This window comes from Eumetopias jubatus, unplaced genomic scaffold (assembly GCF_037043125.1).
Source record: "Eumetopias jubatus isolate StellerSeaLion01/CBP00866 unplaced genomic scaffold, mEumJub1_p1.0 scaffold_11, whole genome shotgun sequence".
NCBI lineage: Eukaryota > Metazoa > Chordata > Mammalia > Carnivora > Otariidae > Eumetopias > Eumetopias jubatus.
The window spans coordinates 19,745,102-19,759,807 of NW_028274817.1; the positions used below are offsets into that span (position 1 = coordinate 19,745,102).

Below are 14,706 nucleotides of genomic sequence, written 5' to 3' on the forward strand. Positions count from 1 at the left end.
CCCGCGGTCCGAAAGACCCTAGCGGTTCTCCTGTAACAGTAGCTAGGGGTACAGTTTGTTGCCTCTGGGAAGGGAGTCACTGAGGCTGCTCATTGCCTGCTGCTGTGTAAAAACTGCTGGGTGTCAGTCGTCTCCGCCTGCTGGGGGAACACTGCTCTCAAAAGGAAACACCTTCCTCTGCCAAGGCTGCGGGTGGGGCTAAAAAAACTGTTGATGACAACACTGAATCAGCACATTCATCAGGGTCAAGCTCATAGTCAGACCGAACTGGAAGACGGCCCTGGTTGCCAAGAAAGCTCCAGCTGAGGCCTCTTTGGTCTCAAAGGGAATGGAACCCAAATGGAGATCGGCAGGGGAATAAAAGGCACCATGCTCAAATTAGGGATTTCCTCTGAAAGCTCTGATTATAGCCCCCCCAAAGTACTAAATCTATGGACTTTGTCCCCGCAAGAGGTAACAAAGGTTCAAAACTGGTTTTCAAAGGTTGCCAAATGAATCCTGTGAAAACAGGCTCTTTGTAGGGGCATGTCTAAACTGCTGAGGCTATGTTGGCAAGGACACTGCATCCTCCCAAAATGTGTATGTTGGGGTTTGTAGGGGTGGGATGATCAAGGATCTGACCTGGTGTGACATTTACATGCATAAAAAATCATCTTTTTCCCCTAACAGTGTTATTTTGTTGCCTGAATCCCCAGGGTTAAGATAAGATCCTGGGCTGGCCTCTGGAAGCGCTGTGACTTCATTCTTAGCCTCTGAAAATACGTGGCTTCTTCTCGCACCCAAGGGCAAATATACTGAGAATTCTTAGATTTCCCTGTAAGACAGGAAATGACGGTACAGTCATAGCTGTGAGGACTGCAGTCAAGTGGGACCCAGTGACATAAACCTCCTTCCTCAGTTCTTCTTTACCAAGATCACACTGATTTTTCACACAACATATATTTATTCAGAAAAAAATCTGCAATAAATTATAATAAAAAAGATGACACAAAATACAGAATCCCACTAGCAGCTTTGCTTAGTGACCAAGACATTTCTGGGAAATTTAACAATTACAGAATAAGAACCAGAAAACAGTGAAAGGGGAAACTAATGCAATGTCACCACGTGGGTTCGAACCATTTCTTCCCTAAAACGATACAGATGCAGAGTTCTTCTCTACCAGCCGGATCTGAACTCCTTCCTTCAGAGGAGCTATGAAATAAATAGCGCATTAGAGTTACTTAGGAATTAGAGGTTGGCGTGCTGGAGTAGGCACAGTAGGGAGCAGATTTCTTACATCTACTCCATTTCTGTCTTCTCTACCTAGAGATTGTCTCAAACCCTTAATGCTGTATACATCCCAGGGCCAGAGCTGGAAAAACGGAGAGGCGGTAAACAAATTTAGTGCGTTTGCCTCATAAGCAAAGAGCTAGGATGCTCCATTCGGTTCCCACCAACCATATCCTTGATGATCCAAAGATCCCAGGTTGGCAGTATACTAGACAATGTGCCCAGGACAGTCATTTCCCTGTCTTTGTGTTATGACCTTGCCCCAGCTTCTATAATCTGCCTCTCCTATGATCACTTTCTGGCCTAGTGGAGATGACAAAAGCATTCTGTTCACAATCTTCCATTAACGAAGTTCTGACCTATCAGATCTGCAGCTATTTGGCACCAGGAACTTGACTCCTAGTTCCATAACTCCAAATCAGGAAAGGGTTTAACCAGAATATCACAGGATACATACCTTTTCTTCCCCCACAGAACTCAACTTACGAGAGATGGGGAGAATTGAGGAACCATTCAGCAGTGGTGTTTCCCCTGGCTCTCTCCTTCAATGTGCTAGAAGAGTCAGGAGTCAATGCCCAAGACAAGACACAGGGTCTGTACATTAGGCTCCTTGGATTTAATGTTAACAGTCAAGAATGAGTTGACTCAGGGTGGTTTTAATGAAAGAAATCCAGGAAGAAGCCAACTACATCAGGCAGTTTTGCAGTCAGTGGCTGGTAGCTGATTTGCCTACCAACACAGAATAATTAAAGAAAAAAAAAGAATGCTGCCCCACAGAGCTTGAGTAAATGAAAAGCTCAGAGGGTTGTCTTGGGTGGGAGAGAAGGGGCTTCGTTGGGGCCACCGCATAGTCTCTTTTCTGTAACACTCGATAAGGTGACTAGGAGCCATGGGGAGCTGGTCGTAAAGCCCAGAGCCAGCCTGATGAGGAAGGGAGCAACATCTGCCCCTCAGTATTTCAGGAGACCAGAGAGGGGGTTCCAAGGGTTATCCATAATACCCTGCTGGGGGGAAGAGCAGTATCACCAGAGAGGCCCACTTGAGGTCCAGACTGCCTTTTTGACTGTGATGCAACAAGCACTGCTCCGGAGGTGGATTTCTAAGTGGGAAATGGGTCCGCCAGACAACCAGGATTAATTCTCATGTAAAATTTGATTAAGAACAGAAAGGGATGGTAGAAAGCAGGACCTGTCAAACATGAATATTCTCACTTCTGAAATGTTCAAAGTGCTTCCATTCTGATGGTGATTCTCTCACATCAATGGGATGTCACCTCTAGGCTAAAGTTCTGCTAGTAAATGTGGTCTGAGACAAGAGAATATGGTTCCACCCAGTGCGGATCCAGGAAAAGGCCAATGTTACAGACATACAGATGCCACTGTAGTAGAAATGCACAAATGCATGTCACAACCACATGTAGATGGTTAACTCACTGCTAGGGACATCCGAGGAGTCACTAGCTTCACTCAGACTTCCTTCGACATAATAGAACTAGTGGAGTGGAGTGCAAAGGGGTGATATGGGGGGGGGTCGGGCAAAAGTGCTTTAGACGAAGGACTACAGACAAGTCTGAGCTATGGCACGTAGTGCTTGTAGACCTGGAACAGGAACATCTCAGAATCTAGGCCTAGGGTGCTAAGGACAATCATGGTAGCTGGGCAGGAGGGCAATGAACACATCCCCAGGTAAAGGGGTGTAAATACAGATCTCTTTGCCTTATAAAGAGAACACAAAAACACCAAAATATGGTACCTTTGGCTTGGCAATGTAAGTCTAAAAGTATTTTGCTGTGTAGGATATGGTAAGGGAGGGATTAGGAAACTCTCTTCCTCTTGCACTAGAAACAACCTTTTCATGCCAACAGCCTCAAAATTCTGCAACAGACCCTTCCTGTGGCATGACTTTTCAAATCATTCTGAAATACTTGGTGCCCAAGATCTTCCGCCTCTAGAATCTCAGAGAGTAGTAAGAAGAAAAGGCTTATTAGTCTTCATCGCTCTCAAGAAACCCCAGAAGGAACTGGATAGCACGCTGACGGTCACTTGGAGTCTGTCTTGCCATAAGGTTGGGTGGAGGCCTTAGGAGAAGACTAGTGAAGAGAGTGGCTAGAGGGTGAGAGAAAGGAAAAGGGAAAACCCTTTGTCAGACACAACCTAAGCAAAGCCTCAGGGATGGGAAATTGGGGGCTAGGGGATGAGGGCAGTGGGCCATGTGCCTGGACATGAAGGCTGTCCCAACCAGCCTGCCCCCCCTGCTCATGTTGCCGTTCTCATGAAGTACTCTTACCGATCATGTTTTCGCTGACATTGTTGTATTTAGAGAATTTTAAGAGTTCTCGAAGGAATGCCATCAAGTAATGGAAAACATTTCTATGGCATCTTGGAAGCTGGGAAATCACCTGTTTTTAAAAAAAGGGGGGTGGGCAGTGAGAACAAGTGAAAGGGAGTAAGAAGAGCTTAAAGCTGTCACAGTAGTTTATAATCCAACCCATACAGGACCCCATTCATCTCTCTTTTATTTCCTCATGACTACCAGAGTCCCTGCCAAATGAAAACTTCCAAGTCAGAATGGTCATAGTGGGGGCGGCCTGGGTGGCTCAGTCGGTTAAGTGTCTGCCTTTGGCTCAGGTCATGATCTCAGGGTCCTGGGATCAAGCCCCGCAATGGGCTCCCTGCTCAGCAGGGAGTCTGCTTCTCCCTCTCCCTCTGCTGCTCCCCCTGCTTGTGCTTTCTCTCACTCTCTTTCCCATTCTCTATCAAATAAATAAATAATATCTTTAAAAAAATGGTCATACTGTTTGGCCCCTATACACTCAATGAACAGGCCACATTCACATGTGTGATGTGGTCATCACACATTCACACACATACCGCACCTCACAAGCAGGTTAGTATTAATCTGCTCTTTTCCCATCTCCTCAGACAGGTAGCCATGGCATCTGCCAAGCTCAATGGTTTTCTCTGCAATGTCATGTAGCAGGGATGGGAGCTTCTCCCAATACTCACTAGTCTGACTGAATGGTATTCTCAGCCACTGTGCATCAAAATCATTTCAAGACTAAAAACAAACACCAAGAAGGTACAACCTGGCTGGCTCAGTGAGTGAAGCATGAAACTCTTGATCCCGGGGTTGTGGGTTCGAGCCCCACATTGGGCGTAGAAATTATCTTTTAAAAAAAGATTTTATTTATTTATTTGTCAGAGAGAGTGAGTGCACAAGCAGGGAGAGCGGCAGGCAAAGGGAAAAGCAGGCTCCCCGCTGAGCAAGGAGCCTGATACAGGACTTGATCCCAGGACCCTGAGATCATGACCTGAGCTGAAGGCAGACGCTTAACCAACTGAGCCACCCAGGTGTCCCTAAAAATAAAATCTTAAAAAAAAAACAAAAAACACTAAGGTGGTTCCTGGGTAGCTCAGTTGGTTAAACGTCTACCTTCGGCTCAGGTCATGATCTCAGGGTCCTGTGATCGAGCCCTGTGGCAGGCTTCCCACTCAGCAGGGAGTCTGCTTTTCTCTCTCCCTCTGTCCCTCCCCACCCCCGACTTGTGCTCTCTCGCAAATAAATAAATAAAATCTTTAAAAAAAAAAAAAAAAAAACACCAAGAAGACAAAAAGGAGAAAGGCTCACAAGTGTCACGGACCCTTCCTGGTAATGTCAGCCAGAATTCCATGATCAGCTTCACCAATCCTATGCCAGAGTAGAGTTATCTGCCCTACTCAATAGGCCAACTAGAAAAGTGTGGCAAATATAACAGAAAATAACCTAAAATTTATGAGTCCCAACTCTCAATGCTGGTATCCTGCCATGAGTGACAAATTCAGACCCATCCTACCACATAGCTAGCTACAGATCTAAAATTGATTTCTCTATGGGGGCACTTGCCCCAGACACATCCTCAAAGCAGTAAAACTCACCTGTCGGCAGTTCTGGGGATCCTGAGCAGAGTCAAGGCATCGCTGATACAGCTCATAACAGATGACGGGCTCTGGCAGGGCTTCCAGGAAAATGAGCAGTGCTTCAGCCACAGAGTGATTACTGCCAGCTGGATTAATTTAAGTCAAGGGAAAGGGGCTCCAGGAAAAAGGCCACACAGAGACCTGATTTGCTTTCTTCCTCCAGCTCCCTCAGGGACAGTTTCCTTCCTATTATTCAGGGCACACTGATCCTAACTGGGGTTTGATATTTTATTGGTCCAGGTATGCTGCAGCTGAGTTGTTACAGAATTGACCAAAGACTCTTGGGAGGTTTGGCTCAACTTGAGAGTCAGGGGAATACGGTGTGCAGAATGACGTTCACACTGCATCAGTCCCTGAAACTAGTCACCAATGTTTCCCATCCTCTTCCATGTCCTAGTGACAACACATGTGGTGGCAGGAGTGATCAATGGCCTGAAGCAGAACAGTACCAGTGCTGTGGGTCCTATGTTCCATGTTTATTAAAAGTCGTTGTTACCTACCCCTTGATTCCTTTCAGTAAGAGTCTGAGACAGAGAGAAGTCAAAAGTTCCTGAAAGGAACTGAAAAACAACTGCAGAGTCAATGATTACCTTATAATAAAAGACAGTTACAAAGAAAGTAAAGATGGAAACACAAAACTCAAATGCGGATGGGAAGAAGAGTTTGGTCAAGAATTCTTCATCCAGCTTCCTAGGCCTTTGTCAAAAAGGATACGGATTGTCTCGGGAATGCTAGTATCCAGACAATCAATGATCTGCTGTAACTCCTCCTGCATTCCAGGGGTTTGGAACAGGTCCTCCTACCAGAGAGGTCACAATGAATGGAACAAGGCAAGAAAATCAGCCCTAAGGTTCTGAAGACCACCCAGGAATCAAGAGAGTGGCAGGGAGGGTATGTGCTATGGTGAGCACTGTGAACTGTGTAACACTGATGAATCACAGACCTGTACCCCTGAAACAAATAATACATTATATGTTAATAAAAATAAACAAAAAAAGAGAGAGTGGCAGGATGCAAATGGAAGGGTAATATGCATACTCGTGATTAGGAACAGACGTGTGACAAAGGCATCTTTTCCATTTATCATCTGTATAATCCACGTGAAATTTTGTTTCAAAACAGAAAATGATCTTCAAAGGTTTTAGCCTATACCTGAGATGGCAGAGGACTAGATGGCTAGAGTGGGTGATGAGGTGTCCCCACTTCTAGCTTCCTGCCAAGTAGAAGGCAGAGTCCAAATAGCTGAACCACATTCAGATACTGATACTAGGGAATGCTAGGGCAGGGGTAAATGGCATGCCCACACCAAACCTTGCCTTTGAGTTCTATTACTCCTCAGTAGGTAAGAAAACATTTTCTTCCAATTTAGTCCCAGGAAATTTCTCTTTCTGGGGGGTTGAGTTGGAGGTAGCTAGCATTTTAGATAGGATTAAAAAAAGAAAACCAAATTAAAGAAATGGGCTTGAAGTTTGCTTTGGACTTTAAAATCTGCAATGCCTACACGAGACCAAAAGCAGGCATTACAGACTGAGGTACACAGCGGTCCAGGGGAAAGTGTGTGTAGTCAGGAGACAGGCGTGCTCAGTTTGGGCCTGGCTCCGTCATCACACTTATGCTGTGGTCTTAGCTGAATCACTTAGGTTGCAGGCTTCAAGTCTCATATCTGTAAATAAGGATACTTCCATCTGCCCAGATGACCTGATAGTGCTGCTCGGTGAATGTAGCTCGGGAAAGTTACAAGCCCTATACTGACACGAGGTATTATCATTTCCTACCGGATTCACACACCTTCCAAAGTTGCAGGGCAGGCCCACAATCACTTACCTGGTGACAGGCGTGCTTGAATAAGTGATCTACCAGAAGCCAGATCTCCTTGGGGACCTGAAGGGGTCTCTCACTGGCACCTTCATCCAAGGGAACCATCTGCAGAAGGGATTTCTCCTAAGAGATGAAAAAGGAGATTCAAAGAGGTCTCAACAAAAATTTGTGTAACTTAATCTCCTTCATATTCTGCTTTATGTAGGTCCAATGTGATCTTCATCTCTTAAGATTTGTCACTTTTTCTTACTGGGGACATCCCTGGTCAGAAGGCACTTGATACTGATTCCCACAGTTAAAAGATTTTCTTCCTCTTTTAGATGCTTAACAGTTAAGCATTCCATTTGGGTTTATTACGTTCATCCTGTGGCACACCGTGTGTTGTAAATCCTCTCAGGGGTGACGCGCAGAATGAGCGCTTTGGCAGTATGGTCACGGCGGAGTGCGTGCGCCACCCGAAACCTGGGGGCCGTTCCAGCACAGCGGTCTGTACAGTCCTCGCGGAGGTTTCTGTTGACTTTTAACTTACTATTCTCTCACTTCTTACCACAGATGTTACCGTTTTCATTGTTGATTTAAATGAGGCTCTCTGGTCCTCAGAAATTAAAGACAATTCTCCACATTACACCTACATTCGTGAATATTTCAGGCTCAATGGAAGGTCTAATCTTAAGGCACTAAAACTCGTAACTCTGAAGATCCAAAAATAGTAAACCAAATACAGCATACCAAGAGCCAGAAATACTGTGAAAAGCTCAGGGTCTGAGTCCAGAAGTTACTCTTTATATTAATAACTCAGCAGAGATTTCTCAGGGCTGTGACCCCTTTCACGTACCCTTCTACTTTGATTCTCCTGAAAGAATCTAAGAGAAAAACCTAAAAGTGACAACAACTAAATCTGAACTTGTAAATGGCTGGGGAAATAAACTCAATTATCTTATGTCTATATAGTCAAATAGAAATTATATTAAAAAGGTGTTTGAGGGGCGCCTGGGTGGCTCAGTCGTTAAGCGTCTGCCTTCAACTTAGGTCATGATCCCAGGGTCCTGAGATTGAGCCCCGCATCGGGCTCCCTGCTCAGCAGGAAGCCTGCTTCTCCCTCTGCTTGTGTTCCCTGTCTCACTGTCTCTGTCAAATAAATAAATAAAATCCTTAAAAAAAATAAAAAGGTGTTTGAAACAGATTAAAAGTCATATGAAGGCAGCCTTCAGAAAAATCCTAGTGGAGAAAATGGTGAGCAATTTTTTGTATCTTCCCCCCTTTTCCACCTCCAACTTAAGGGTTATATATTGTGTACTTTCAACTTTAGGCAATTCTGTTAATTCCATCCCCAACCCCCAGCCATGTTGCTTTATGGAAAAGAAAAGAAGTGTTTCACTACTTGCAGAGACTGTGTACACTAGAACAGAGCTAAGGGCTCTGCTTAACATTACGTTCTTCAATAAGCACTGGTCACCTTTTAAAGCCGCTGTACCTTTCTAAGAGAAGAAGAAAAGAGCATGACAGTTGGTTACTGTTTAAAACCTACTTTCTTCACATTCATTTTGCTTCCTTTCTTTCTTTCCCTGGGATTCTATCACTTGATATTCATGTTCCCTGTAGCTGCCAGAATTTCTATGAGTGGCTCATCTACTAACTTCTTTCCGGTTGCAATTATTAAATCCAGGCATCCACATGGTATCTGAACCAAAGCACTGTCCATAATGCACTCTGCTCACTTTCTGAACCAAATGCAACACATGTATAGATTTAGCAGATGCCTCCGAACTTACCATATATAAATTATTCAGCACTGATTCATGTACTTTTAAAAAAAACTTGACATCCAACTGGCGCTTTTCTTGTACTAAGGCATTAAGGCAATACAAGGCACTGTCTGAGATGAAATTTTCAACATGGCCTGCCATTAACAAGGAAGGGCTGGGAAGCAGAACCGCCTCAATCCTTAGTGGTTTAAAAAGGTTAATAAAATGTCAGTAGGTTATATACATCACCCACTATCCATTTTCAAATTCATGTGTGATAATACAAAATGTCATACTTGTGTCTCTAAAGTCTAGAGAAAGATCATGCACAAGAAACAATACTTTCTCAAAAGTCCACAAATTATCCTGAATTCTAATTTTCAAAGGGAAATCAGGCACACTTTGTTTTCTTTCAACAAGACACATCTGGTGCCTGATAAGCCCACACTTTGAAACCATAGTGCTAATAACTACTGCAGAAAACAGTACACCATCCCCATCATCAAAATGCATTAAACTCCACTAAATGTGGAGATCACATTAGATAGTATGTGACAGTGCTTTAAGAATGTTTTTCAAGCCCATGTTTCTCTACTTGATAGGCCTGTATGGAGCCAGACACCCTCCAGTCTGAACACGGAAGGTGGCCCAGCACCGCAGGAGTGCTTCACTAGCTTCCTTCACTAGGTATTCAGGAGACCTGGGTTCTAGTCCCCTCTGCCCCACACCCCTGCTGTCAGGAGCAGGAGGACTTGAGTGAGTGTTTCAACCTTCTTGGACCTTGGTTGTCTTGTCTATTAGAATGGAGAAAACACCTTACCCTGTCTGAAGGCACAGCGCTGGACCAGATGATCCCTTCTGATCTCGTTCAGCTCGATGACTCTATGCTCTGTTTCTTAACCATACATCTGTGTATTCTTTCAGTAATTAATCATTATTGCCACTAACCCCAAATCATTCTTAATGCAACAGAAATCCACTTCTGGTTTGACTATCACTGGAAACAGAGGACAGCTAAGTGGTACTCTCCTCCACCTCATGAGCTTTCAGATATATCAAGACAGCTCTTAATTACTTCTCATTTTAAACATACAAATCTGGAACTTGAGTCCTACTGCTTTTATGTACTGGGTCTCAGTGATGACTGGTGCAGCAAAAATCTCTTCTGTGCCTGCAGACACACTTAAAGAGATAGCTGACAGGACTTTGGTGGAGTCTTGTGGAGTCAGAGGACTCTGACATGGGAAAGACTAGGGACAGATTCCAGGAACCACAGTTAACTGTTAATCAAGCCCAGGAAACACATAGCCACCCATGGATTGCATTACCTTTTCTAGGAAGCTGTCTTCTTCCTGAGAGCAGAGCAGGAAAAGAAAGTCATTGACAGCCAGAAATTTACTTGAATTAATTTACAGAATTAGAAACAGATCAGTATTATTAGAACTCACTAGCTTACTAGATACGTACACTTTAAACAGCTTTAAATTTTCCAAATAAATCATTATTGTTGAAAATGGAACATGTTCTCATATGCAAAGTTCTCTACTACACATATTAAATTTTCATGTAGTTTACTGAGATTATCACTCAAGAAACATACATGCGCAGTCCTAGACTTTTGTGTCCTTTGGCAGCTGACAGCTGACCTGGCCAAATGCCCAGTGGTGGCTCCTTTCCACGTGCTACTTGGAGGCAGGCCCTGCTGCTACACTGTGCGGCTTCTTACCTCATAGTAATGCCACCCGATGGGTGAATGGGAGTCTGACGGCGGCATTCGGAAGGAGACAATTGGCTTTTCCCCTCTGTACTGCCATTCCTCTCACCCTAGTTGGCCCCCCAAGCAGTATCCCACACTCTTTTCTCTCACCCCATATCTACTCCCCTCTTCAAAGGACCTGAGAGTCCCCAAACATAGAGGCCCCTCTGAATTGTAAATTTATTTCACTTCAGACCTTTGTGGACCAGAAGACCCATCATTATACCCCCTATCGTGTTTTCCTATAGCGTATAAGAGGAAAAAGAGAAGCAAGGAGAAGGAAGAAGGCACCTTGTTAATGGTCTCCCATCTTTTGTGCTCTTATTACAATCCAATAACAAGCACCGCAACAATAGTTACCGCCACCATGTAGGGAGCACGTGCCATGTAGTGGGAAGTGCGTAAAGTGCTCATGGACAGTGTCATTTAGTCTGCACAAGTGTGCAAAGTAGCTACTATTCCCATTTTACAGATGAGGAAGCCGAGGCTCTGAGAGCTTAAATTATTTGCCCAAGGTCATACTATTATGTAAGAACTCAGGTCTGACAGACTCTACGGTCATTACCACTATGGTCCCCTAGACAACTCAAAAGGTATAATCTCGCTGCTTCCTGGGCAGAGAGGCAGGGGAAAGCTGTGAAAAAGACAGTGAGAAACAATGCACCATGGTTAGCACAGGTGCTGGTGGTAGAGAGAGAGCGCAGGCACTGGTGGTAGACAGCCCTGGGTTCAAATCTTTGTTCTGCCCCCGATTAATTTTGTACAGACATCAGGCAAGTGACTAAACTTCGTAAAGCCTCAGTTTCTTCATCTCTGAAACAGGGAGAATAATATCTACTTTGTAGGGTCAAGGAGGCAGCCTAAAATCCAGGCATGGCAGGGCAGTGTAGTGCAGTGGACGAGCACCTCCCCAGCCACTCCCAACTGGAATCCTCCCAATTCTGCCATGGGCCACCAAGAATCTGAGTATAAATCACACTTCTCAGGTCTGACAGTAAAAGGAGAAGTCCGGATCTCACTACGAAAGATGTGCAAGAGGCTGGAGGCAGGGGAGTATGTGTTCCCTGATGTTCCAAATAGCAATGCTAAATGCATTTTCCCCAAATGACTGTTATATATATGGTGGGTAGATATTTTAGTATTTTTAGATATATTATGAATTAAACAGGCTCTTGTAGGTTTACCTACACTTCTAAATACCACAGATGAAATGAGATAAAAATAATCAGAGTAATATTGCTTTATGAAGTATACAATATTTATAATATTGTAATTACAATATTTTTTAATTTAAAAGTTAAATTTTGAGTGCCAAACATCTAATTTCACACAATTTTGGAGTACAACTTTTTAAAAATTTTTTAAAATTTAGGACGACTTATTAAGAAATCATAAAACCTGCCTACCTAACAGACTTCTCTATTTTTCCTCCCATGAATACATGACACAATGAGTAAAACTAGGCAGAGTTTTCATATACTAACCTGTCCAATCAGGCCCTCAAATAAGTTTTCTTCAAGCAGTGACCATCTACTAGTGCAAGGCATGCCTTTGGGGGGTGTTGGAGGGGGAGGATGAAAAATGATGCTATACAGAAGGAAACAATATGGTCCCTGACTTGGGTTTGCAATTGAGTTGGGGTAAGAAGTCCCAGAATTTACAGCCTGATATTGTTATAACTCACAAATATGGGTTCTCAATAAATGGTTAATAGGAAAAACAAACAAAACGGGTTCAAAGGAAGGAGATGGCTTTCAGCTGGGGCTATCAGGGGACTTTTTATAATGGAGATGGGGCCTAACTAGCCCTTAAAAGATTCATAGGATTTTAAAGAGTAGAGATGGGGTGGGGACACTACAAGTGGGAGGGGCGAAAATAAACACAGGTTCAGAGAAGGTAAATCCCAAGGTGGGAGGAGGGAAAAGTTGGTCATCTGTTCTATAGGGAGCATGGGGGAATGTTGAGAAAAGTAGTGGGAAATAAATATGAAAAGGAATGTTGAAGTCAGACTTTAGGGGAACTTGAATGACAGGTAAAGCAATTTGGATTGTATTTAGTAGGGATGGGGGTGCCACTGACTACCTTTAAGGAAGTGATAGGCCCCAAAGCTGTATTATATAGGAAGATCAGTTTGACAGCCCTGAAGAGGAAAAATGAAAAGGTAATGATAGAGGCAAAGGGAATTGTTTTTTGTTGTTATTTTTTAAAGATTTTATTTACTTGTCAGAGAGAGAGCGAGAGCGCATGTGCAGCACACAAGCAGGGGGGAGAGGCAGGCAGAGGAAGAAGCAGGCTCTCTGCTGAGCAAGGAGCCCGATGTGGGACTAGATCCCAGGGCCCTAGAATCATGACCCCAGAATCATGACCCCAACCGAAGGCAGATGCTCAGATGCTCAACCGACTGAGCCACCCAGACGTCCCAAGGCAAAGGGAATTCTTAAAAGGCTATCAAGGTAGGTCAAAAAGGAGTAAACACTTTAATAATGGGAAAATAATATATTTTTTAAAATGAATGGATAAAAGAGAAAACTCTGAAAGAAGAATCAAAAGGACTTTGATTAGATACTGGTGGAGGAGCAGCACATTTACAATGAGAGTTTACTTCTCTGGCTACAGGCATATAGTAGATGTAAATAATATTTATTTTAACACTAGGCTTGATTCTGAAAATAGAAACACCACTTAGCCTCCACTAATAAACAGCATACTCCTAAGGTAGTCCTAAGGTTGCTGATAATCACTTAGTTCAACTGACCTGCCCACTCTCTGCAAAAGGCTGTGGGTTGATCACATTTAAAAAGGGAACCTAATTCAGGATTCCCCAGTGGGGCAACCATGGCATGCTACAAATGCACTGCAAATCATTATTCACTCCAACATTCATCCATAGAGGAATTCTGCCAGTAGTAAATGCAGTTAAATAATGTAAAAGAGTCATTTAGAGGCAGATTCAAATTTAAAAATAAAAAGCAGGAAACTGAATGGATATCAAAGTTCTAGAAAGGATTAGTTCATGTGAACTATAAAGAGAAGAAACACAAACCATACACCTAACAGGATAAGAAATGAGTGGCTGGATCAGTAAGACAAAGTAAACACTTGGTGAAAAGACCACTAGGGATGAAGTAATCACCAAGCTGTTATTCTTGTTATTTCAAACTTTGATATAGTTCTCTAAAAAAACATGTCCCCAAGCAAGTATAGTCTGTCCACCCATCCCTCAACCTTTTTTGTCTCTGTATCTACCAGCAACACCTTTAACCAGATCTGGTTAAGTTCAAACCTGGTCTCTCCATTAGTCCAATCTATAAGCAACACCAGACTCTTCCTCCAGATATGTCAATTTCCAACCTCATACTACTCATAAAAGCCTTCTGATAGTTGTAGATGCTCTGTGGCTCCAGCACACTCATCTGTTCACTTCAAGACGCTCTATCCCCTGCTCCCAACCCACCCAACTAGCCTCACATACTCTTTTTTTTAAATCTTCATTCTTCCCAGGAAAATCTTATAATTTTTCATATATGGTCTTTTTGCTTTCACCTTCTAACATTTATTTTTTTTAAAGATTTATTTATTTATTCATTTGAAAGAGAGAGAATGAGAGAGAGAGCACATGAGAGGGGGGAGGGTCAGAGGGAGAAGCAGACTCCCCGCTGAGCAGGGAGCCCGATGCGGGACTCGATCCCAGGACTCCAGGATCATGACCCGAGCCGAAGGCAGTCGCCCAACCGAGCCACCCAGGCGCCCCACCTTCTAACATTTATTCATGATGTCCCTTACACCTGGAAGAACCTGCTCAGCCAATATGTTAATACATAGTTCTTCAGTACTTGGACTTGACTCAAAATACTTCTATGATGAACCCCAAATCACTTTTCTAGTCCACTTTATTCTTATGTGCTGAATTTGTTTCTAGTTATGTTAATATTACATAAATCAAATATTCAAAAAGCCAAAATAGGCTGGTTCTGAGACTGATTTTTATAGAAATTAGCTGGTCGATCAATAAGCTTTTACAGCATATAAGGCTTGAGTAAACGGCACAGAAATCCATTGTTAATACAAATTACAAGTTCCACAACTCTCATTCTAAATGTCTTTCCAAAATATTGATTTACCAAACACACTGGATATCAGCTAGTAGAAGTAGTTAATG

General features: G+C 43.3%; 1 protein-coding gene across 4 annotated transcripts in view; it reads right to left on the reverse strand.

Moving 5' to 3' along the window:
• Nucleotides 1-14,706, reverse strand: part of OCRL (OCRL inositol polyphosphate-5-phosphatase) — a 68,926-nt gene that overhangs the window by 13,780 nt on the left and 40,440 nt on the right. The window contains exons 19-24 of one of the 4 annotated variants that reach the window (XM_028122720.1): nt 10,120-10,143; nt 7,053-7,169; nt 5,943-6,027; nt 5,187-5,314; nt 3,559-3,670; nt 924-3,377 (exon numbers count right to left, since the gene is read on the reverse strand). In XM_028122720.1, the coding sequence (XP_027978521.1) occupies nt 3,256-3,377; nt 3,559-3,670; nt 5,187-5,314; nt 5,943-6,027; nt 7,053-7,169; nt 10,120-10,143 (588 nt within the window). In that variant the 3' untranslated portion in view covers nt 924-3,255. Of the gene's footprint in view, nt 1-923; nt 3,378-3,558; nt 3,671-5,186; nt 5,315-5,942; nt 6,028-7,052; nt 7,170-10,119; nt 10,144-14,706 lie in introns of those variants that run through there. The other 3 variants (XM_028122717.2, XM_028122721.1, XM_028122719.2) reach the window with 3 other exon arrangements.